The sequence below is a fragment of the Equus przewalskii genome, chromosome 5 (assembly GCF_037783145.1).
Source record: "Equus przewalskii isolate Varuska chromosome 5, EquPr2, whole genome shotgun sequence".
Taxonomy (NCBI): domain Eukaryota; kingdom Metazoa; phylum Chordata; class Mammalia; order Perissodactyla; family Equidae; genus Equus; species Equus przewalskii.
The window spans coordinates 48,599,113-48,625,639 of NC_091835.1; the positions used below are offsets into that span (position 1 = coordinate 48,599,113).

The following is a 26,527-nucleotide window of genomic DNA, read 5'->3' on the forward strand; positions in this document are numbered from 1 at the left end:
GACAAATAAGCTTAAAAATAAACATGTAATTACAAATTGTGATTAGTACTAATAAGGGAGAAGAGTGCTATTAAAGGAAAGATAAGTGGAAACCTAATTTAGAGTTGAGGTGAGGAGCTGTGAGGAGGAGGACTCAGAAAGTACTTGTCAAAAAAAGTGGCATTTAGTTTAAAGATCTAGAGAATAAATTAAAGTTAACCAAATGAAGAACTTTAAAGGAAGAGATTCTAGGTATCAATTCCTTCCAGGCAGGAAAGAGCTGGGGTGTTTGGGGAACAAAAAGAACCAGTTGATTGAAATATACTGAATGAGAGAGGTACGGCTCAAGATAAGATTGGAGAATTAGGAACGGAGCAGATAATACAAGCCTTATTGCTTAATCATTCAATCACCTAAAACTGAAAACATATAAAGACTTGCATGCAGGTCTTAAAAATATACACGTATAACTATGGTGACCTGGGTTAACATCTAATTATATTTTTAAGAACTAAGTAGTTGACCACAGATTCACTGTCAGCCAACAGCATGACATGGAAGGGAAAGGAAACAAATGTATTAACTTTTGCTAAAATGAGTACAGACTGGTAAACTGAGTCTACAGTTGTTTAAATTCTACTCTGACCCCAAATCTTGTCAAATTATTCATTATAATTTATTCCACAGATATAGCTCTACCTTAAGATAAAATGTTGTCTACTCAAAAGGAGAAGTCTTCCATATTTGCCAGATTACAGATTCATCAACTTACAGGAAGTCATCTCAAAACTCCACATTAGCTTCCATCTCAACAGGTCTTAGCCTCTTAATTTAAAATCTTTCATAAGGAGAAAAAGGGTTTCAGATATCACTGTTCCATTGTTGATGATAGCTTTATCTTATTAAGAAAGTGGTTAAGATCAACATTACCATTTATCAAAAACATTTATTGATCTCTCACCAGCCTCCAATTTTATTGAAAGAAAACATGTGAAACAGACCGTAGAATAAAAATATAAACTTCATCCTATTACTAATTTTCCAATGCTTACATCATAAGGTTACTGTTAAAACTAGACTATAGACTAAGGAGGAGGGATGATATTTTCTTAGTCAGTATATATTCATGATATGTGTCGGGCACAGTTCTAGGCTCTGAGGACAGTCCTGTGAACAAAAGTGATAGAGGCCCTGCTTTCATTAGCTTCCAGTGAGGGTGAGTGGATGGGTATAGGAGAAGAAACAATAAATAAATAAGTAGATACGTAAAATAGAAGAAGCGTTAAGCATTAGGAAGAAAAATAAATCACAAGACAAATATAGAAAAGATGATAAAATATTAATGTTTGGAAATCTGGGTGAAAGGAACTAGGAGGGTATTCTTTGTACTATTCTTGAAGCTTTTATGAAAATCTGAAATAATTTCAAAACAATTTTTTTGAAGGGAAGGGGGTTTCTGACTTTTCCCTCCCAAGTATTTGAAGGTTCAACCCCCCTGTGAATCTTTAAAAACTGGACATGAGTAGAAGAAGAAGACTCACCATTAAGAGCTCCTCTCCTCTTATCAAAAGCCACCCTCTCTGCAAGAATAGTTAAGTCGTGAAGAAATCCACATATCATAGAGTAACCAAGCCTAAAGCTGTGATCAGGATGTGGATGATAAACAACCCTACTTCACTTCTACAAAGTGTAGTCAATCTAGTGAGCATTTTCCTGGAGCCACAACATTTATTCAATCATGTATGTGAGCTACTGAAAGGGATCAGTCACTAAGCTGGACCATGCCCTGCCGTGAACATCTGAACCTCCAGCCTCACCAGGTCAGGGGTCTGTCTCTCCCATAGAATGCAATTGACCAATCACTGCAAATCCAAAAAACGGAAACACAAGAAAAGTCTAACAACAAATTCTTTGGTATGCTGCTCAGGCCCTCAGCAGAGCCCACCATTACTAAATTTTGGTGAAGAAGCAAGCACACTTCATCTTCGTTAACTGGGATTTTGATCATCCTACATCTCTGTAACTGGTAATGCAGGATCTATCTGGGGATCCCCATTGCACTGCCCCCATAGCTTGGCTTGATGTGCTCCCAGAGAGGGAAAGGGAAGACCATAGATGAGAATAACCAGATGAAAAAAAGAAAGAAAGAAAAGGGGCAGGGGCTGATAAGCAGGACTAGTTCAGATATTGTGCATTGGAAGTCATTTGACCAGAAACTTGAATAAAGATTGAAGGTACAAGCCATGCTGATATGGTGATAGGTGAAGAGCAATCGAGGCAAGTACAGGCAAATGTGAAGGCCTTGAGGTGGAGCATACTTGACATGTACAAGATCAGCAAGAGACTGTGAGGAAGAGAGAGGTAAAAATTGCAATGAGAGAGCTAGCATGGTCCAGATAATACAGACCCTGTGGTTCACGGTAAAGACTTTGGAGTTTATTATAATTGTATTGAGAGGCCAGCAGAGAGACTTAAGCATTAGAATTGTACAACTGACTTATCCATTTAGGAGATCCCTCTTGCTGTTGTGTGGAGAACATGTTTTTGGGGAGAAAAGAATGGAATCGGGGAAAACAGAAGGCTATGACAGTTCTTCACGGGATGGTAGGTTGATTGAGGATGGTGATGCTAAAGGAAGTGGGAAGCGATCTGAGTCTCTGTTTTGTTTTGAAAGCAAAGTGAATAGGATTTACTGATGGATTGAATGTGTTATGTAAGAAAGAAAATTTAAGGATGATCCCCGTGTTCTGGCCTGAGCTCTGGGGGGATGGTGGTACTACTGAACAAACTGGGGAAGACTAGGGAAAAGTAGGTTGGAGGAAGTGGAGAAGCAAGAATTTGTTCTATCCCCATAAGTCTGAGATACCTATTAGCTATCCAGCGATAATGTTTTATATACAATCTAACATTCAGGAGAAATATTGGAGCCAAGGACGTAAATTTTGGAATTAACAACATATAGGTGGCATTTAAATCCATGGCACTGTTGAGATCTTCTAGGGACTGAGTACAGGTAGAAACAAGATCCTAGGACCAAGACTCAGGCACTCTAACTACCGAGACCAAGAATGGGAGGAGAATCCCATCAAGGAAACTGACAAGGAGGTCCCATGAGATTGGAGAAGAACCAAGGGAGGGTAGTATCCCAAAATCCAAATGAAGAATGTATCAAGAAGGGGCAACTGTGTCAAGGGCTGCTGAGAGGTCATGGAAGTTAAGGTCTAGGAAGTAACCATTGGATTTTTTTATGTACGGGTTGCTATTATTCTTAACAAAAATAATGCATGAAGATTGGAGGAAAAGAGGCTGCTTTGCAAAGGATCGTGAAAAAAATGCAAGAAATGGAAGTGCAGATAGCCAGTAGGAAAAATTCTTATTAGGAGCCATGTTATAAAAAAAACAGCAGAGAAAATTTGTGGTAACCAACAGGGATACGGGATCAAGAATTCTGCTTATGCTTAGTGCTAGATATTGTAGCACGCTTGTGTGCTGATGAGCATTATCCAGCAGAGATGAAGGAAGCTGGTAATGCAGGAAGAAGGGGGAACAATTACAGGGTAAGATGAAAAGGGATGTGAACAAGTGCACAAAGTTTTACTCTGGAATAGAAGAGAGGGTCGTCTATGTTGGTAAAAGGTGAGTACATCCATAGCTTTAGTGAGGCAAGGGCATTGCAATTCTTTTCCTAATGCTTTTACTTTCTCTGTTAAATAAAAAGCAAGGTAATCAGCTGAGGGTGAGGAGGAACAAGGAAGAGGCTTGAGATGAGATCAGAGAATGGGGACTAGTAGTTTTGAAGACTGAGAGAATAAACTGACCTGGAAAACAGACTAGTAAAATAGAGTAGGATTGCACTGGAGGCCCCCTGGGAGTTTGTGCTTTTGAATTTAAAAGGAGCCCAGTCTGCATATTCCAATGATTTCCTCCAGTCAGTGTAGATCTTTGGGTATAGGTGCAGAAAAGGCAGAGGTTAGATGAAAGCATTTTTGTTTGTCTGAAACAAGAAAGGATGAAAGGGACAAGAAAGTCCAGGGTATATGAAAGGAGTGGTTATAACGAAAGACCATGATGAGAAAGGAAGCAAGGACGTGCAAATGGAGATGGCCTGTGGAAAGGTGGAGGAAGAGCCCTGTGGGCCTGAGGCTTGTTGGAGTTAGTTTATTAGAGGAGCAGTTTTAAGAATTAAAAGGTGGTTACAAAGAGAGAGATGTTCAAAATTGAGAATTAGAAAAGTGTGTACTGATAGGCATGACCATGGGGTGAGGGAGGTCAGACCAAGGGATGGAAGAAGGCAAGAAACTGGGAGACCAGAGCATTGGGAGGATGGTATACATGGCTATTAATATAACTAGGGGGGCCAGCCCAGTCAAGTAGTAGTTAAGTTCTTGCTCTCCACTTTGGTGGCCTGGGGTTTGCTGGTTTGGATCCCAGGCATGAACCTACACGCCACTTATCAAGCCATGCTGTGGCAGCATCCCACATACAAAAAATAGGGGAAGATTGGCACAGATATTAGCTCAGCAACAATCCTTCTCAAGCAAAAAGAAGAAGATTGGCAACAGATGTTAGCTCAGGGCCAATCTTCCTCACCAAAAACATAATAATAACTTTTTATATCAGTTAATTCAGTATTTCAGCAATATTTCAGCAAAAACAGGATTTTGGAGCCTCAATCACCCTCTCCCCACCCTGCCACTGCTGCCACATAATTCATTTTGCTTGCTATATGTTAGATCATCCCAAGGATGGTAGTGTCATCAGCTCATTGAACATAAAAAAATGTAATTGTGGAAATAACTTTCTAAATGCAAGGGTGAGTTAATTTCTAAGAGAGGATACAGATTGCTTGCTGTTTTTAAAATGACATTTAAACATACTAGACACTACAAAACAGATACCTTTTGACCCTCCTGGTTCTATTATATAGTTCATGAATCATATTAGTCAACTTTTCTGTTAACAACGATGGTAGAAAGCTCCACTAACACCTAGACCTAGATTAGTATCTGCTCATACGGCCTGTGTGAACCGAATAGGCCACACAAAATCAGTTTCTTCAAAGGCATAATAAAGTCTGTTCCAACCACTATCTCATAAGATTCTATAGAGATCAAATGTGAAAATGTTTGTTAAATTGTTGTGAAATCGAAGCACATTAAATAAATAAGGGAATAATAATTATCATTCAAATGTTTTATTTTTAAAACAACTAAAAATTTAACTTTAAATCATATCAGCTATCCACTTGGGGGTTTTCATTTGATCGTGAAGAACAATGACACTGAGAAATGTTTTAATGTTGAACTCAGTCTGGTATTTTAGAGATGTTTAGTGTTTCTTTGCCTTTATTTTATTTCAGAAATGTTCAACCTGAACTGAAATCACTGGCGGTGGGTTTTCATGCACTAACCATACGAGCACTAGGTATGATAACTATAGAGATTATAAATTCAAGATATAAATTTTTGTGTCAAAGCTCACAGGCTGAATGCAATTAATTTCCAATTGTAAGAAAGTGAAAAAAAGGTGTAAGTAAAAAACATTTTTATTTTTGTGGTAAATGAAAAATAATGAGAGGAAAACTGAGTGGCCGAAAAAGAGACTTTGTTAATTCTGGTGAAAGTCAAATTAGAATAAGGACTCATCCTATTTGTTTTACCTTCTTTCTAACACCAAGATAGATGTCTTCAAAACTGTTATACTTTCAGACTGAGGAACATTTCTTCCCACAGGCAGAGTGGAGGGCCTGCCTTCCACACTGAGGAGGTAAGGCCCCAGACAGCTGGGGAGGCCTGGAGATCTGGTCAGGCTGAGATTGTGTGAAATAACAGAAGCGGACTTTTGCTGCCCCACTTCCAATTGCCTAGTTCTCCAAGGCTGGGACAGCTAACCTTTAACAGAAGTTAAAAATGCAAGAGGAGAGGAGAACTAAAATTTTAGAATTGAGCGTCTTGGAATAAGGGGGAGTTCTGAATGAATGAAACCTCAAGAACTGGTGTTTTTTGTTGTTAAAGAGTAGGACTGTAGATTCCAGAGGTTAAAGGGCTATTTCTAAATATTCAAATAAGGTGATTAGCATAAGATTAGGAAATCATCCTTTCTCCCATCTTGCCATTCGCCATGTAGACCATACAGAGTCTTCTTGGTAACAGCTTCTAACCTAACTCCTGTGCGTGTTCCTTTGTAATACCTATTACCATTATATTCTCATCCCTGGGAAGTAGGAGAAGGGCCTCATGCATCCAGGGATTGGGGTGGAAGACTGATTATGGCTTGGAAGCAACCACTGATGGCGGAAGGGAAAACAAGTAGGAGGGGTCAATCCCTGGGACCCTTTGCAAGCAAAAGAAGGAAGCATAACTCTGGCCAAATTACACTGGAGATGTTGTCCAAGAAGTGTATTTGAGGAGAAGGCCACAGATCCTCAAAGGTAAAAAGAGGAACTATAAAGGGCATGGGAGAGAAGAAGAAGACGGAAGTGCTGCAGGATTCCATTACAGTTCTCTTCCCAGCATTCTCTTCGGTGCTTCTCTAATCTCCCAGCCTCTGTCCATCCTGACAGTTCCTTTAGATCCAAGGGAGATGGTTCACTCTCAGAATGTAGGCTGGAAAATGGCAACTGGAGGTCTCATATTCCTTCTGATATGCTGAAGTGAGACTGAGAAGAGAGGAAGCTCCTCTGGGACATAAAACAGGAAAAAAGGAATTTTGCCATCCTAATTGTGGGCAGCCTATTTTGATACGTCCAATACGCCACAAGAGAACCTAACTGTTTCTGTGGAAAAAATACATAATGACACCAAACCTCCAATTCACAAACAATTGTCTTGCATACAACATAGGTGTAAATTGTGGAAGGTCTATATAATGTATTAAACTGAAAATAGCTGGGGTTATTTGAAGTTTTAAACTTCCAGTAATGATTAAGACCAAGTTTGTCACATAAAACATTTAAATCACTAAGTTTGGCCAAACCAGTAGCATTGTATGAGTAAAATCAATTATTGGCATATATTTTTCATTTTTCAAAGAGTGGCTGTGATTTGCGTAAACCTGCAAATTTCTCACCTATTTTCTCAGTACCAGTTTCCTCAGATATACTGGCCTCAGACACCAGCCTCTTGTCATCCTAAGATTTCTTACTCTTAGGAAACTGAGACTGATTAAAAGTAAACGGGATCAGTAAAATTGTCAAATATAAATCACTACCATTTTTATGTAACAAAATAAAAATTGAAAATCATTCATCAAAATACAAAGAAGAACAAAGTAAAATCATGAATATTTCAGTCCCACTATCTGAGGGATAGATCTCTACTAGCATGTCCCTAAACTTTGGGTTAAGTTACAATGCTAGAACTGAGTCAATCTAGTCATAAGAGCAGATGGGCACTTCTGCTATAAGGCAACATATGTGTTACTGAGAAGCCTCACGTTCTGCAAAATCATATACCACAAATAAAAATTGGATTAGGCACAGACCACTGGAAACCTAGGCATCATTGTGATCAGAACATTAACAGAAACAAAATTCAGCACCACAGGGCCTAACTTGGACAGCCTAGGCAGCTTCAGGAGGTATTAAAAATGCACGCAACCAAGGGAGAGAAGATGCAGGATTGTGGGCTCTAATGATGCCAAGAAGGTGGAAGCAGAGCTCTGAGCCAAGAAAGGATGACCTGCCAGGAGCCAGCACTCTGCGACATTGGGCCTGTGCTTCTCTGGGGAGAGAATCCTAGGGTTGGCATTCACTTTTTTAAAAAATTTTTATTGAGTTTATGATAGTTTAGAACCTTGTGAAATTTCAGTTGTACATTATTGTTTGTCAGTCGTGTTGTAGGTGCACCACTTCACCCTTTGTGCCCACCCTCCATGCCCCCTTTCCCCTGGTAACCACTAATCTGTTCTCTTTGTCTACATGTTTAGCTTCCACATGTGAGTGGAGTCATACAGAGATTGTCTTTTCTCTATCTGGCTTATTTCACTTAACATAATTCCCTTGAGGTCCATCCATGTTGCTGTGAATGGGACAATTTTATTCTTGCTTATGACTGAGTAGTATTCCATTGTATATATATATATGTATATACACACCGTATCTTCTTTATCCAATCATCAGTTGATGGGCAATTAAGTTGCTTCCACATCTTGGCTGTTGTAGATAATGCTGCAATGAACATACGGGTGCATGGGACTTTTGGAATTGCCGATTTCAAGTTCTTTGGATAGATACCCAGTAGTGGGCTGGCTGGGTTATATGGTATTTCTATTTTTAATTTTTTGAGAAATCCTCATACTGTTTTCCATGGTGGCTGCACTAGTTTGCATTCCTACCAGCAGTGTATGAGGGTTCCTTTTTCTCCACAACCTCTTCAACATTTGCTCCTTTTTGTTTTGGTTATTTTTGCCATTCTGATGGGTGTAAGGTGATATCTTAGTGTGGTTTTGATTTGCATTTCCCTGATGATCAGTGATGATGAACATCATTTCCTGTGCCTATTGGAGAAATGTCTGTTCATGTCTCCTGCCCATTTTTTGATCGGGTTGTTTGATTTTTTATTGTTGAGTTGTGTGAGTTCTTTATATATTATGGAGATTAACCCTTTGTCGGATATATGACTTACAAATATTTTTTCCCAATTAGTGGGGGTTTTTTTGTTTCAATCTTGTTTTCCCTTGCCTTGAAGAAGCTCTTTAGTCTGATGAAGCCCCATTTGTTTATTCTTTCTGTTGCTTCCCTTGTCTGAGAAGACATGGTGTCTGAAAAGATCCTTTTAATACTGATGTCAAAGAATGTACTACCTATATTTTCTTCTAGAAGCCTTATGGTTTCAGGCCTTATCTTTAGGTTTTTGATCCATTTTGAGTTTATTTTTGTAAATGGTTGAAAAAGAATGGTCAATTTTCATTCCTTTACATCTGGTTGTCCAGTTTTCCCAGCACCGTTTGTTGAAGAGATTTTCTTTTCTCCATTGTAGACCCTCAGCTCCTTTGTTGAAGATTAGCTGTCCATAGATGTGTGGTTTTATTTCTGGGCTTTCAATTATGTTCCATTGATCTGTGCATCTGTTTTTGTACCAATACCATGCTATTTTGATTACTGTAGCTTTGTAGTATGTTTTGAAGTCAGGGATTGTGATGCCTCTATGTTTGTTCTTTTTTCTCAGGATTGCTTTAGAAATTCAGGGTCTTTTGTTGCCCCATATGAATTTTAGGATTCTTTGTTCCATTTCTGTAAAGAATGTCATTGGGATTCTGATTGCGATAGCATTGAATCTGTAGATTACTTTATGTAGTATGGACATTTTAACTATGTTTATTCTTCTAATCCATGTGCATGGAATGTCTTTCTATCTCTTTATATTGTCATCAATTTCTTTCAGGAAAGTCTTGTAGTTTTCATTGTATAGGTCTTTCACTTCTTTAGTTAAATTCACCCAAAGGTATTTTATTCTTTTTGTTGCTATTGTGAATGGTATTGTGTTCTTGAGCTCTTTTTCTGTTAGTTCATTATTAGAGTATAGAAATGCTACTGATTTATGTAAGTGGATTTTATACCCTGCAACTTTGCTTTAGTTGTTGATTATTTCTAAAAGTTTTCCAATGGGCATTCACTTTTTAATTTTCTTAAAAGTAGAGTTGAAAAGTCTCCTGCCTTTTTGCAGTCGAACTGAGCACTTTTTCCTTTCCCTGTGACGTTGTAATTCTACTGCCACTATTCCAGCTCTCCTTGCCTAAGAAAAATTACATGGGAACCAACATAACTTCCCCATTTTACTGACAACATTCACCTTTTTTACCACCCTCTGGCATGGTAAGTTAATTGGCATTATAAGAATAGAGTGTACAGGCATATGATGTTCCTTCTTCCGCATGTATTTTGAGAGGGTGAGAGTAAATAAAAGATGTCTGTGATATTACTATGGGTTTGAGCCTTTGAGTCCTAACAATCTTGACCCTCAAGTAGATTTAAGCCTCCAAAATTTTCAACTTTTACTTAATCCAAAATGTGTCGATCTGGAATATCACCAAGTTACATTTGAAACATATTCCTTGGATTAACACCTTCTTATCTCATACTGCAGGAGGAATTCCAGCTCCTATATATTTTGGGGCGCTGATTGATAGAGCGTGTATGAAGTGGTCTATCAACAGCCATGGGAAGCGAGGGTCTTGTAGGATATATAATTCCATATTGTATGGGTAAGTTGCCATAAATCTATTTCGTTAATTGATTTTTTCCTTTGACTATACTAATTCCTAAAGAATGAGATGTCATTTTCAGTATGATAATAATATTAATAATGATAGCCACCATTTAATGAACTTTGTATTCCGTGTTGTATCAGGCAATATGGTATTTCATTTTAATATTCATAGAAACTGTAGGAGATGGATTTTTTCCTTAAACGTGAAGAAGCTAAAAATCAAAGAGAATGAGTAACTTGTTCAAAATCATACAGCTAATAGAAAAAAGATTGAAATTTGTAGTCAAATCTTTCTTGTTTCCAAAAACACTTTTAATACTAAAACGAGGGCAATAAAACACTATACTCAATAGCCCCTGACTTCTCTAGGAAGAGAGAGAGTGACCAGCATGGGCTCTAGTCACAGGTCAATGGGAAAAAAAAGGAAAAAATTGTTTCTGTACTCTTCTATTGATAGGAAAACAAATGGATGGCCATCTAGAAAAAAATATTTGCAATAATACCTTAACCTCAAATAAAAATTAATTGCAGGTTAAATAAATATATAAATTTAAAATATGAAATGGCAAGTATTAGAAGAAATCATGGTAGAATTTATTTTCATTATCTAGGAAGTAGCAATGTGTTTCTAAGTATGTCCCAAACCCCCAAAACCATAGTAGAAAAAAATGATAAAATATTTTGAAAACCCTGTATCCCAAAAATTACCTTAAGCAAATTTTAAAGACAAAATGTAAATTAGAAAAGGAATTTGTAAGTCATAACACAGACACAAGGCAAATGTCCTAAATATATAAAGAGCTCTTAAAAAAAACAAAAATAAATAGTACCAAATGCTGGCAAGGATGTGGAACAATAGGAATTCTCTTTCACTGCCATTGGGGATGCAAAATGGGACAACCATGTTGGAAGACAGTCTGACAGTTTCTTACAAAGCTAATCATAGGCTTATTGTATGATCAAGCTATTATGCTCTTTGGTGTTTACCCAAATGAGTTGGAAACTTATGCCCACACAAAACTTATGCACATAAGCATTTATAGCAGCTTTATTCCTAATTGTCAAAAAATGGAAGTGACCAAGACGTCCTTTAATAGGTGAATAGATAAACAAACTGTGGTACATTCATACAACAGAATATTATTCAGCAATAAAAAGAAATGAGCTATCAAGTTACAAAAAGACAAGGAGGAACCTTAATGTATATTGCTAAATGAAAGAAGGCAGTCTGAATAAGCTCTGTACTGTATGATTCCAACTCTGTGATCTTCTTTCCTAAAGTTTGCACCATTCCAGCCAGCTGGAAATAATGACCATTCTTTAGAACTCTTACCACTTTGTAGCTCACTCATGACCCTTATCACTTCCCTTTTGATCATTGCCTAAAATTACCTAAAGTAATTTGCAAAGTAATTGCCTAAAGATTGTCTAAAGTAGAATTTTTCAAAACAGCCGTGCATTCACCAACAAATACACAACAAATGGTAAATAGTCACCTTATAATTTTTTGGATTTAATATTTTGAGGTACCCAGATAATTGTTCATTGATTTTATCTCGCATAGGCAAATAATATCAACAATTCTTAATCCGATGAGTGGAAATCTAGATTATGACAACAATCCTAAATCTACACCCAACTTATTCAAGTTTTCTCAACAATAGTCACATAACCAGAAACCCATGTTAATTTTTCTTGATAGTAATGGAAATTTTGAAAAGTTTAACATTGGTGGGTAACTACTTGACACAACTCAAGCATGAGGCAAATATATTTGAAGACTTTTAAAATATTTCTTTTATCACATTTGGTACACCACAACATTCTATTGCAATTTTAAGAAACTTAAGATTAAGTAGCTCAAAATTATATAATTAATTTCATTCATCTTCAATTAAACTTAATAATTGTTCAAAGTATTTTTTGCAGAAAGCTTATCCACATATAGTTAAAGGTGTCATGAGGCTAGTTAGTGCTTCCTAACCTACTTGGTCAGTGTTCATTGTAATCACAGGAGGAGCTTTAGAAAATACTGATTTCTGTGTCCCACCTTCAGAAATTTTGATTTAATTGGCCATGGGGTTGGCTTGGGCATGGGAGTTTTCAAATCTCCTCAGGTGATTGCACTGTGCAACCAACGGTCAGAATCATAGGAATAGACCATGTGTGCTAGGTAATTTTATGTGGTTTTGTTGAAAACTTCCAGTAGGACACATAGCACAGGTTTGTGGCTTGCATTTAGCCAATAAGCTAAGCGTTAGCTCCTGGCTCAATCTAAATGGATTCAATTTCATTATCTCACAGTCAGTTTATTTCTTTTATAATCTGTTAACATTACATATGAACTAATCTGTCTTTGAGAAGGTTAAACATTCCAAATGTACTTTAGGTTATGAAAAGTACCCTGGTAGATCATTGACCATCCTTAGTTTCTGTAGCTTAATATTCTTTTTAAAATAATCAAAAGCTCCTTATGCTTGAATAGAAAGAATCACTAGAATTGCTGCCTTAATATTATGTATAATTTCAAACATCATTTTTTTCTTTTAAGGTCTTCTTCATATTGGAGAGCAGCACTGTAAATTGTCCCACGCAATTTAAAATGAAAATTGACCTTTTTCTCTTTTCACAGATATACCTACTGGGGCTTGATGGACAGCTTAAAATTCGCAGCACTGATTTTATATGTTGTACTAATTTTCACTATGAAGAAAAAACTTCAAGGAAAAGATACCAAGGCATCAGAAAATGGAAAAAAAGCCATGAATGAAGCAAACTTAGAATCCTTAAATGATGGACATTCCGTACCTCCTGCCAGAGCAGATGGTGAAACACATTTCTAAGGAGAGCAAAAAATCCTTCTGTTGCTATGTTTCCAACCAATGTTGTATTAATTCAGGAGGATGTTATTTTTGAGAAGTTTCTGCTCCTTTCACTGACAAATCTCACACTCTTTACTTATGATGGAACAATGAATCACCTATGAATTTATAATAATAAACTATAAATGAAAAGGAATTATAGTTCTCGTTAGGATATGGCTATGCATTTGTGATTAAGATTAGAATATATGATAATTATAGCCATTCTGATTGGTGTGAGGTGATATCTCGTAGTTTTGATTTGCATTTCTCTAATAATTAGTGATGTTGAGCATCTTTTCATGTGTCTATTGGCCATCTGTATATCTTCCTTGGAAAAACGTCTGTTCATATCCTCTGCCCATTTTTTGATTGGGTTGTTTGTACTTTACTTGTTGAGTTGTGTGAGTTCTTTATATATTTTGGAGATCAACCCCTTGTTTGGTAAATGATTTATAAATATTTTCTCCCAGTTGCTGGATTGTCTTTCCATTTTGTTTGTTTCCTTTTCTTTGCAGAAGCTTTTTAGTCTGATGTAATCCCACTTGTTAACTTTTTCTTTTGTTTTCCCTACCCAAGTAGACATGGTATTTGAAAAGATGTGGCTAAGATCAGTGTCAAAGAGTGTACTGCTTATAGTTTCTTCTAGGATTTTTATAGTTTCAGTTCTTACATTCAAATCTTTAATCCATTTAGAGTTAATTTTTGTGTATGATGCAAGATAATGGTCTACCTTCATTCTTTTGCATATAGCTGTCCAGTTTTCCCAACACCATTTATTGAAGAGACTTTCCTTTCTCCATTGTATGTTTTTGGCTCCTTTCTCAAGGATTAACATGCATAGATGTGTGGTTTTATTTCTGGGCTTTCAATTCTGATCCATTGATCTGTTTATAATTACTAGGACAAAAAACAGCAACTGTCGGAGAGGATATGGAGAAAAGGGAACGCTCATATATGGCTGGAGGGAATGCAAACTGGTGCAACCACTATGGAAAACAGTATGGGGATTTCTCAAAACACTGAAAATAGAAATACCACATGACCCAGCTATCCTACTACTGGGTATCTACCCAAACAACTTGAAATCAACAATCCAAAGTAACATATGTACACCTATATTCACTGCAGCACTATTCACAATAGCCAAGAGATGGAAACAATGCAAGTGCCCATCATCCGATGATTGGATAAAGAAGATGTGGTATATATACACAGTGGAATACTACTCAGCCACAAAAAAGACACAGCATCCCATTTTCAACAACATGTTTGGACCTGGAGGATATTATGCTAAGTGAAATAAGCCAGGTTGAGAAAGACAAATGCCATATGATTTCACTCATATGTGGAATATAAACAAACACGTGGACAAAGAAAACAGTTCAGTGGTTACCAGGGGAAGGGGGGGTGGGGAGTGGGCACAGGAGGTGAAGGTGGTGACAGACAGGAAACAATGTACAACTGAAATCTCACGTTGATGTAAACTATTATGGACTCAATAAAAAAATAAAAATAGGATTCATGGGGAAAAAAGATTAGAATATGTGATTCATGCAAATTTAAAGTGAGAGGTATGGTTAGTAGTAATAGAAGAAAAAGTATTTGCTCAGGTCATTGGAACTCAATAAAGCCAGTGACCAGAAAATAGGTAGAGGTGAAAAAGGAGGAGAAAAATTAAAAGCCCAAGTAAAGAGAAAAGCATAATACCTTTTTTTAAAACCAATTTGAACCATGTTACTCAAGTTTATGTCTAGTATGATGGAGGATTTATGCTATCATGACATTTGTCATTCATATATTGTCAAATATTTCACATACCATATTAATTTCTAATGTGAAATTGTGTTTGCTAGCAACCCCTGATGCATCTTCTTCCAACCTCACATTTAAAATACTGCTGAAGAGTCGAGATAATAAAAAATTTGCAAGATCATAAGACAACATATTACAGAATGTGTTAACTTTCTTTTGGGCCCATGGAAATGGATTAAGAAAAATTGATATTAATCCAGCCCTGATGGCCTAGAGGTTAAAGTTTGGTGGCCCAGGTTCAGTTTCTGGGTGTGGAACCACACCACTTGTCTGTTAGAAGTCATGCTGTGGTGACGGCTCACATAGAAGAACCAGAAGAACTTGCAACTATTCTCAACTATGTACTGGGACTTTGGGGGGATAAAGGAGGAAGACTGGCAACAGATTTTAGCTTAGGGTGAATCTTCCCTTGCAAAAAAAAAAAAAAAAAGGAAAAGAAAACAAAAATTGACATTAACTTGAGAAAGCAAAGTCTATTTGAAAGATGTGTCTTCATTCCATCTCTCTGCTCTCTGGAAAAAGTGGAGTCTGTACCAGATAATTTGCCAGCTGTCTCTCAACTGCATGGTTTTTTGTGTGTTTGTTTGTTTCTGGTGCAAAGAGACATCCTTCACAATCCCACAAGTAGGACCAGAAGGAAAGTGAATGAGAACAAATATATAAATATTGCATTGGTTAGTGACAGTGGCTTTATTACAGTGTATGCTAAAAATTGTAGTTTTTATTCAGAGTAGGTTAAAAGAAATTTTGGAGGGGGTCAGAATCACCTGTAAAACATTTTTTTTTTTTTTAAGAAACCAATCATGTACCCACCCCAGAGATTCTGATTCAAAACATTTGTAATGTAGCCTGACATCTCCTTAAAAAAAAAATCCATATAGAGCCCTTGATAAAGAGATATGGAAAAATAAGCCACATGACAGGAGAAGCTATTCCTGAGTACAGCTAGAATTCCTGAAGCTATTCCTGAGTTCCTGCTAGAATCTGGGAACTGGTCTGGAAGTTACATATATTAACTTGTTCTCAAGCTGTAGACCTGAAAAAAGACTCATCAATCACACAAGCAGAAATTTGGAAAATTTCTAGCACCTACATGCTAAGTTACCATGTAGGAAGTCTGATGGGATCTTGCTTGAGTAAAAAATAAAGAGAAAAAATTATTGAGTTTCTTTCTAAAACATTGCAAAGAAAGTAAAAGCAACATCTCAAATATTTATTTATTCAACAATTATTGAGTGTCAAATATCTGTCTGGCAAAATGAAATATAATAGTAAACAAAAACAAAGAAGGACACTATCTCATAGAGCTTAACTTTAAATGGGAAGAAGACAGTTAACAAAATTAAATTATAAAATGTCATAAAATTATAAAATGATATAAATTAAAAGAATAAATTTATATTTATAGATGGGATATGTACAGTGAAGGAAAGGAACATTAAAACACATACCTCAGATTATTTGAGGTACTTCAGAATCCAAGAATCCAGAATAAACATTAATCCTTAGCTCAATGGCATTTATTAAACAGGAATACAAATATTAGGGAAAAAAGGGGGAAAATTCAACAGAGTTATGAATAAGATAAGGAGAGTTTGCAAGGAAGTAAAATAATGCAGGAATGTAATTAAAATATACATTGGATGAGGTTAAAAGAAGACAGCGAAAAAAACAAATCAATGGTGAAGTTACATTTGGAAAATTATGAAAATGCAGAAGGAAGATAAAGAAACAAATTGTGAAAGAAGGTAGATGATTTCGAGGACAAATTAAAGCACCAACCTAGGAAATCTGATATTTTTGAGAAAGAAATCAGATATCGAAAAGAAGCATTAGTGGAAGATTTAGAGGAAGGATGCCTTATTGCTCTTCAGAAACACTTGAGCGCACAGCCTGATGTTGCCTATCTGCCTCCTGCCTTGATGCTCGAATCCACTTTCATGCAATGGGGCCTTGGAGAGTGGTGTTTCTTCCTCCTGAAATGCTCTTTTTTTTCCACTTAATTATCTGCTTCTCAGTGTTCAGATCTAAGCTCAATCACCATTCCGTCAATATCTCTGACTTCACTGGTTACAAATCTTCCAATAAACTTGTAGCAGTAGAGGCCTTCTCAAAATGGTAATTGTACATTTTTTATGATTATTTGATGACTGTCTGTCTTCCCCACTCATCATAACCTCTAGGAAGGTAGGAACTGAACTCATTTTACCTGCCTGTTTTTATTCCCAGCATCTACCTTGGTGCCTGACACATAGCAGGTGCTTTATCAATTATTTTTTAATACATGAATCAGCAAATGGATAAATGAAGTCCAAAAATGCTAGTTATATAAAATATGAATGATGTAAATCAGAACTGAAAACAACATGCAAAAATAAAATGGTTGCATTAAGGTCATTGGATAAGGAGTGATGGTTTCAGATGTATTGACAATTTTCTTTAATATTTAAAAAAAATTAATTGTAAAATGTGGAAAATTTGTCTTTTGACTGCCATCTGTGTGCTAAACACAGGACATAAAAACATTTATGAAATAGAATCTTTGCCCTTTGGGACCCACAAATGAGGGACAGAAATAAGCATGTAAGCATATGATAATATACGCTATAATAAATGCTGTAATAGAATAAAAAATGTTCATATCTCTCATTCATAGGGACTATGCTAATCTCTTTGTTTCAATTTCAACATTTGTATTTCTGGAGATCTTACCCATACAAAATTATTGAGAATTAATCATAACAAATTTGACAGTGACCATGGTCACTTTCCTCTTGTGTGCATTCTACCTTTGCTAAAAAGATTACACTTACCACCTGGGAACCAAAACCAACCTGATGAGCAGATCATTACCCAAGAAGTGTGATTTCGGCAACACCATAGAGTGTTTCAACCACTAACCCACAGATACTCCTCTCACTCCCAATTAATCGCCTTAAACTTGATGTTGCCCCAAGTTCCATCATCAGAAACTTATCCTTTTGAATTAAGACCTTGTCTTCATTTAAACTGCAGGAGATCATACATTATCAGGCACTTAACAGTGTGAATGAGATTCTAATCATTTTTAAGAAATAGATTGTTGATAGGAGTGGAAGTGGAGAATATGAGGATATTCAGAGAGCAAGAGAAAAGGTTACAGAAAAGCAGATTATAAACACCAAAACGTCTTTTGTCTGTGCACCATTTTGTTTAGAACTGATCTCACCAATAACGATTTTATGCGTTTAAGCCTTCTATAAAAATATTCCTTTGAGTCACATTTATTTTAAAAAGTCTTCATTTGGTTAATAATTCTAATAATCTGTTTCCTATCTGAATTCGATCCTGGTGATTGCTTTGTCTATTCAGACCGTGTTTTTTACTGCCTTTTTATTTCTTATAACTTTTTGTTGAAGACCATAAATGTAGTGTAACTGCACAAAATTGAGGTTCTCTTCCCCGATGTGCAGAAACGCGACGAGTAATCATGGAATCAGCCTTTGGTAAAATAATTCAGCGTTCTTCTATGAGATTGACCTGCAGGGAACAGGGGGAGTGCCCTCAGACCTGTCTCTCTCATTTAGGATTTGGGGCAAAATTTAAGAGGTTAGGGAAAACAAGCTGGCACTCAGAAATGCTGGTGGGACAGGTTTTGATTGGCAGGCTTCAAGCGTTTATACAAGCATTTATGGTGAGGTTCTAAACATTTATGATGAAGTAGGGAAGGAATCGTAGCACCAGATCTTCCTGAGTGATGGATTGCTCGCTTCTGATAAGAGTCCAACTTTTAAGTTCCGGTCATGTCCTGGTCCTTTGGTTCTGTGGTGGGGAGAATCTTTGGTTCTGCAGTCACTTCAGGTCAAGACTTCTTTTTAAAAAAAAAAAAAATGGGCACCTAGGCTAACAACTGTTGCCAATCTTCCTTTTTTTTTTTTAAGTATTGGCACCTGGGCTAACAACTGTTGCCAATCTTCCTTTTTTTTTTAAGTATTGGCACCTGGGCTAACAACTGTTGCCAATCTTTTTTTTTCTTTTCTTTTTTCTTTCTTTTTTTTCCTGCTTTATCTCCCCAAACTCCTCCCCCCCCCCCGCCCCCCGCCCCCCGCCCCCCGCCCTCCTCCCTCCGCCCTCCGCCCTCCGCCCTACACAGTTGTATATCTTAGTTGCAGGTCCTTCTAGTTGTGGGATGTGGGACGCCGCCTCAACGTGGCCTGACGAGCTGTGCCATGTCTGCGCCCAAGATCCGAACCCTGGGCCGCTACAGCGGAGCGCGCGAACTTAACCACTCAGCCACGGAGCCGGCCCCAAGACTTCTTCGTTTGTGCATGCTCTGGCTATGTGAATTTGCAAATTTTCTGAAAGACAATTTCTTAACCACTCTGTTGATGAGAGATGGGGTCTGTTTGAACTGGCTCTAAATGGACCTGTGGTTACTGTAGTATAGGAGAGTGATATTGAGGTAAATACTTTTTATACTTGGAGATGAGCATGTCTTTCCTTCAGCTGGGCCTGTAGCGTGGGGTTTGCATGAGGAGTAGGGCTGGATTTGAAGTTTGTTGTTGCTATGGTTACCCTCTGTCTGCCAAGGGCTTTAAATTCCTCCAGAGAAACCTTATATTTAAGGTCTACACTGATGTGGTTTAAGGCTGCCCCAGGTAGAGAAGCCCAAGGTGACCTGGCCTACATGCCAAACTATATGAGCCGGTGGATTTTTATGATATGAATTAGGGCTGCCCCAGGGAGAGAAGCCCAGGGCATCCTCACCTACCTGCTAATCTATATGACCAGATTCGTATCGAAAGTTATATGACCGCACAATAACCAGACCCCATCTGCACTGAAATCATTTAATGACTTTTTACACTATCTTTTCTTTTTCCAGTAAAAATAAGTCACGTACCCATGCCTTATAAATTTAGCCCTAACCCTCAACTCAGGGCAGCGGCAGCAGCTCTTCACTGCCCATGGGTCCTGTCCCCATGCTATTCCGTACTATTCTCTAAATAAAAGAGCACCACTGCCAGACCTTGAGAGCCCAAGAAATCTTTCTTTCGACTCTTCCGCTCACCGTCCCCGCATCGTACACCGTAAGTGGATTCGGTTCTTCCTTTGAACTGTTATCCAGAAATAATCGGTCCCTTGACAGCTCTGCCAACAGTATTCCACTCTTGCTTTGACTAGATGATTGTTACGGTTGTAGGGGAAGCGATGGAAGAGGGGACCTTAGGCAGGCCCTGTGAACCTGGGTCTTGGGGGTGACCTGGTCCCCCTCAGGAGTGGAGCTTTTTTTCCTTGCTTCCCTTCCCAGCTGCAGGAGTTTTCATCGTGCCCTCAGGCTACAGTTTTTGTGGCTCTTCTCACTGGAGAGAAAGGCTTTTGCTCCTTAGGTGAGAAAGGGCGGACTGGTCCGAGCAGAATTTGCACAGTAGCTGCTGTTCTTCAATCCCGGCCAGCTCAGTGTGCGCTCTCAAGATTCTCTCTAATCTTCCCTGAGATCGCCTGGTGGGTTCCTGGAGGAGTCAGCTGCAAGAGATATAAACCCCCTCCTGTCTGCTGCCTTCAGGGGCTTCACTTTCTCAGGCCAGTCCACACTCGGTCTTTAGCAACTCAAATACAAATTTTCTATCTGAATCATTTTACTGACTTATGTGACGTTGGGTGGCTTCTGCCCAAAATATGGAAATGTTCAAATTCTGTTTCTCCCTATGGGAGCCTATCTCTCTCCAGCTTTCCAGTTAGCTGTTTGTCCAATCATTTCAGCTCATTGATGGGTTCGAGAAAAGTTATAATTTACATTTTATCCAGCTTTTTATTATTGTGAGGGTGTGGGTGTGACACTCTTTCCTGCTCTTTGCGTGTCTGAGCTAAAACCAGAAATCTCACTTTTATTACTTTGATGTAAAGGAAAATGAGTTTCGATTAACTTTATGAATTTTTTAAACCAATTTGAATTATTTGAGAGTAACTCCCTACCTTGTCTTTGCCTAATTCTAGTCAATAGATTCTCCAATAACTAGTGATCAATAAATGACAAGCAATAGCATATATTGGAGTATATGAAGAAGTCATTTGGTGTAAAACTAATTCAGCCTTGTGCATTGTATAACTACTTTAAGCGTTTACTATGTCCCAAAGAACAATGCCCTTTAAGATAAAGACGTAACTTCCTCCACATTAGCATTTCCTTAAGCATAAACATCTCTCCCTAGGCAAGGAATTGACTGCTGGCCTGCTGCGTTCACCTTGTTACCACCCAGATCCAGACCACAGACCTGCTACCTGCTGTGTTCATCAATTGCCAAGTGAATCGCTGTGCCTGTGAGGCAATCTCATGACTGTTGTAAAACAGACATTCCAATGATATGTGACACATGCTCTTTGACTGTATATAACCACTCTGTATACCCTCACTTCTTTGCAGTGCTCCATTCCTTTGTGAATGAACTCTCCCGGGCTATATGGTCCTCATATCTGGCTCATAATAAACTCACCCCAATCTTGATTTATAGACCGGTTATGGATTATTTGCATTGACACTAGTAAATTGTCTATTTGGTAAACAATCCTCAGCATACCTATCGTTCTGAAATAAATCTTTCCTAAAGCAACTCATTCCATAAGCCTAAGTCATCAGGCAAGAGGAGCTTTATTTTGTTTTATTGAGTTTTTCTTCTATCTTCTCAGTTTATTTTTTTTTAAAGACTGGAAGCTTTTAAAGGATAGTAGGTATAGTTTTGTTAACTCCAGATTTTTAACCTGAAGATTTATCCCTAGTATCTACGCATAAAGAATTCTACTGATATTCTCCTAGAAATACCTTCCATGTTTTAATATGATCTTCTCATTAGTACCAGGTCTCTAAACAACTGAAAAAGAAAATAACAAACAATACCATTAAGAATGAAGGTGGAAGAAAAAGTGTAATCTTGCAAATACATGTGATATTTTGAATGACTACATGAACATTTCCAATGTGGCAAACTTGTTAGAAGTTACTAGGTGGATACCACTGTGGGGGATCAGAATTGGCCACCCCAAAACGTGTCTCTTTGGCATAAGGATTATTTTGGACTGGTTACTTTTAAAAGCTGCAGACATGAGAAAAGTTCTGAAAACCAAGTAAAAAGTAGAATTTGCCCTTTGTAAGCGACATTTACATTTATAAGGGAAATATCCATCTGTAAAAGTATCTCCCTCTCTGTGCCAGGAAGAAGGGGGGATGACTTTATCTCTAAAAACTCTCATCAGTACAGAAGGCAAGGACTTAAATCTGCATAATAATCTTACTCTTATTTATTGTGCTTTTCTTTAATCTCCCATAACTGACTCCCTCCCTCAACATCCTCCTTTGTCTTTAGCTGAAGATGGTGTTTAAGATGACAGCCTCCGCCATTTTAGCTAGCTGCTCAGTTTTCCTGAGTGTCTCTCGTGTATACATGTTATAAAGCTTGTTTGATTTTCTCCTGTTATTCTGTCTCATGTCAATTTAATTTGTAGCCCAGCCAGAAAGACCCAAAGGGTAGAGGATTTGTCTTTCTCCCCTAAACTACACTAAGTCTGCAAGTGATTTTTCTCACAGGTCTTAAGGAAACATGCAGAATTATGACAAGAATGAGGTTTTCCACTCATATTGAAGCCACTTAAATATCTTTTCCCCCATATTAGCCACTCTAAGAAACTTAGCACAGTATATCTTACTGATGGGAAGAATGCATCTCTCTCCCTCTGTCTCGGGTAACTCCTATTGCAGTCATTTAATTATCAAAAACAATATTGGTGAAGGATGGCTTTTGAATGTCGCAAGGTTGACGTGTCATCAGGATAAATTAAACCATTATTTTATTTGGAAATTTACTTCAACAGGAACTATAGACATCTGAAGGCTAGAATAGTCTTATGATTGTCTTTTTATTTTACTTTTTAATAATATTTTCTCAAATTTTTCTTAGGGCAAATTGCAAAAAGGTTTCATGCTTTGGTTTTATCATCTACCAAGCTTTACGTCAGTAGCACTTGTTTATAATAGAGCTCTGAGCAGTACTTGGGCCATTTCTATGATTTGTATCCTATATGAGTTGTGTCTCTCTCCCTCTCTCTATATGTATATAATAAAACATAATTAATAGATTAATATATATTAATTAGGCTATACCATTGAGAAAGATTAAAAGAAAAGTGTATTGTTTAGAAACATAAAAATAATCTACTCAGATAGTTGTTTGTGGGATCCACAAATCCCTTGAGTAATAAATTTAAAAATTAGACATGTGAGTCATAGATTTTAAAATCACTTCCAAGATTTCCTTTGCCTCCGATGTGGCTGAATAAACTGAAAAACATGTTAAACATACAGTTGATAAAATAAACTCTTTATTTCTTTTCATCCTAGAGGAGTAGATAATATGAAATCAACTTCAGTTTCAAGGTCGCAAGGTAGTGTGATGCCATTTATTAATCTAGCCCAGAAATAAGTGAGCTTACTGTGAAACATAACTGGCAATACACATCTACTTGCTAGATATATATCATCCAATATAGTATTCACTTTCTAAAATGTATCAAATATCCAACTGTGTTTTTCCCCATCTCCCCTCCCTTCCCTTCTCCGTTCTTTCCCTTTCCTTGTCTTACCCTTCTTTTCTCCATCTGAATAATTCAATATTCAGCCATTAGATGGAGCCAGCCAAGTAGGTATGTAGGTAGGTGAGTGTAGAGGGTCACTATTTAAGGGGAACTACAGGGACCTGAGTGGGATGGAAGAGCCCAAGCAGTGTTAGGAGAGTGTCCATAAAAGGGATAGTCCAGCATGGGTGTCAGAATCCAAGTTGGGGGTATATTATTAGTCAGGATTCTCCATGGGAACAAAGCCAACAGGATATAGTTATGTAGAGATCTATCTATCTATCTATCTATCTATCTATAGTAGGCAAGCAGCCTGGAGACCCAGGGAAGAGTTGATGTTGCAGTTCCAGCCCAGACTCAGTTTGCTGGCAGAATTTCCTCTTCCTCAGAGGAGATCAGTCTTTGTCTATTGTGGTCTTCAACTGATTGGTTGAGGCCCACCCCCGCTATGAGAGATAATCTGCTTTACTCAAAGTCTACTGATTTAAATGTTTATCTTGTCTAAAAAGTACCCTTACAGAAACATGTAGAGTAATGTTTGACCAAATATCTGGGTACCGTGGCCTAGCCAAGTTAACATACAATGCTAACCATTACAGGGGTAAGGAGGACATCACACATGGGGCATCCTAGCATGGATGTCAGAACCTGAATAGAGTGAGGAAGATATCCATGTGAGGGGAAGTAGGGGGAGGTCTGATGTGAAGGATTGGAACCTGAGTAGGATGAGAAGGGTTTCCAGGTAGGAGAACAGCCCAGTAAATAGTGTTGGAATCTGAATGGAGTGAAGAGGGCATCTGTAAGGGAGAGTGTGACACCAGCAATGGGCGATTGGGTGGAACCAGGGACAGGAGATTGGTCGCCAACAGCACACTGCCGTAAATACTTTAGCTTTATAGGCCTTACTATCTGGCAGTGGGCTTCTCCAACTGTATTCTTCTTCAAGATTGCTTTGGTTATTTTTGGCCCATTACAGTTCCATGTGAAAGTCAAAACAATCTTGTCAATTTCCACATTGGAAAAGGTACTGGGACTTTGTTTGAGATTTCACTGAACCTATAGATAAGCTTTGGGAGAACCAACATCCTTACAATATTAAATCTTTCAATCAATGAACATGATGATATAGGTCTTAATTTCTCTGAATACTCTTTTGTAGTTTGCGGGGTAAAGGTCTCAGGCACCTGTTATGAGATTTATTCCTAGGATTTCAGTGTGAGGTTTTTCTAATGCTATACTACATAGTATGCTTTACTAATGTCATTTCCTAATTGCTAGTGATATATCAAAATCGACATCTGGTTTTGTGTATTGCTCTCATATCCAGTGAACTTTATAAAATTCACTTACGAATTTTGACAATTTATCTGCAGTAACTTTTGGATTTTCTGCATATACAACAAGTCATAGGCATTTTTATTATTTATTATTTCTTTTTTTTATCCTTACAGATTTTAATTCTTTTTCTTCTGCCGTTTCCCTGGCTAGGATCTGCAGTCTAGTGTTAAATAGAAATGGTGACAGCAGGCATTATGTTCTCGTTCCCAACATGACTAGGAAAGCTTTTCACGTTTCATATTGCCCATTTAACTATAATTTTTGCAGTAGGTTTTCTAAATTATGATTGTGTCATAAAGCATATTACATGGAATTTTTTGTGATTTTTTTCTCATTCTAAGTAAATATTCACTTTTTAACTTCATTTTGTATTCATAATTTTGCATTTTTTCTTATATAGGCACTTTTCTCAAATTTTATAAGCTTAAAACCCCACAGAGCTTAGCCCTGTCCTTGCTAGCACATGTGTTCAGCACCGTATCACGTAGCCAGACTCCAGCTGTCTTCCTGCTCCACCAGCCTTCACGTGTTGTCTTTCATCCTGAGGCTTGTTGCCTCTTGGTTGCAACATGGCTGTGCTCCTTGAGGCCTAATATCCACAGTTCAGGAAGGAAGAAGGAAAAAGGGCAAAAATGTCTTCTCAGAAAGCTTTGTCTTTTAAAAAGTTTCCCAGTTAGCAAGCTTCTGCCAATATCTCATTAATCAAAACTGTAATCGTGACAAAAAATAAGTGTTGACAAGGGTATAGAGAAAAGGGCACTGTCACACACCATTGGTGGGAATGTAAATAGGTGCAGCCACCATGGAAAACAATATGGAGGTTCCTCAAAAAATTAAAAATAAAACTACCATACGATCCAGCAATTCTACCTCTGGGCATTCATCAGAATAAAATGAAAACACTAATTTGAAGAGATATATGCACCCCTATGTTCACTGCAGCATTATTTACAATAGCTAAGATATGGAAACAACCTAAGTGCCCATTGATAGATAAGTGAATACAGAAGATGTGGTATATATATACACAATGGAATGTTACTCAACATAAAAAAGTATGGCATTTGCTACAACATGGATGAACCTAGAAGGTATTATGCTAAGTGAAATAAGTCAGACAGAGAAAGACAAAAACTGTATGACTTCAGTTATATGTGAAATCCAAAAAACAAAACAAACAAAACAGAACATAAACAGAAAACAAACTAGTGGTTACCAGAGGAGAGAGGGGTGGGGGGGTTGGGTGAGCAAAATTGGTGAAGAGGATTAAGTGGTACAAACTTCCAGTCCTAAAATAAGCAAATCATGGGGATGTAATGTACAGAATAGGGAATATAGTCAATAATATTGTAATAACATTGTATGATGACAGATGGTAACTAGACTTATCGTGGTGATCATTTCACAATGTATCTAAATATTGAGTCACTATTATGTACACCTGAAACTAATAGGATATTATACGTCAATTATATTTCAATTAAAAAAAACTAATCGCTGTAACTGTGGCTGGCGGTAAAGGAAGCATTCTTACATTTGTTTCTGTTATTCCCTCAGTCAGCACTGGATTTTTTTCTTTTCCTTCATCAATCTGGAGTCATCATTTCCCACCAAGACCTGAATGGGAAGCTTATGCACAAAACCCTGTTTACTTAGTCACTCGCCATATATCCATAGTGGTTGAAATTACATCGTACTGTTATTTGTTGTTCTATAATTGTT

The 26,527-nt window shown here is 37.5% G+C and overlaps 1 protein-coding gene across 4 annotated transcripts in view; it reads left to right on the forward strand.

Moving 5' to 3' along the window:
* Window positions 1–13,523, forward strand: part of LOC103560769 (solute carrier organic anion transporter family member 1B3) — a 77,558-nt gene extending 64,035 nt beyond the window's left edge. For all 4 annotated transcript variants that reach the window (XM_070620744.1, XM_070620743.1, XM_070620745.1 and 1 more), the window contains 3 exons: window positions 5,339–5,403; window positions 10,065–10,182; window positions 12,820–13,523. In XM_070620744.1, coding sequence (XP_070476845.1) covers window positions 5,339–5,403; window positions 10,065–10,182; window positions 12,820–13,030 — 394 coding nt within the window. In that variant the 3' untranslated portion in view covers window positions 13,031–13,523. The remainder of the gene's footprint in view (window positions 1–5,338; window positions 5,404–10,064; window positions 10,183–12,819) is intronic.
* Window positions 13,524–26,527: the final 13,004 nt, after the last annotated feature.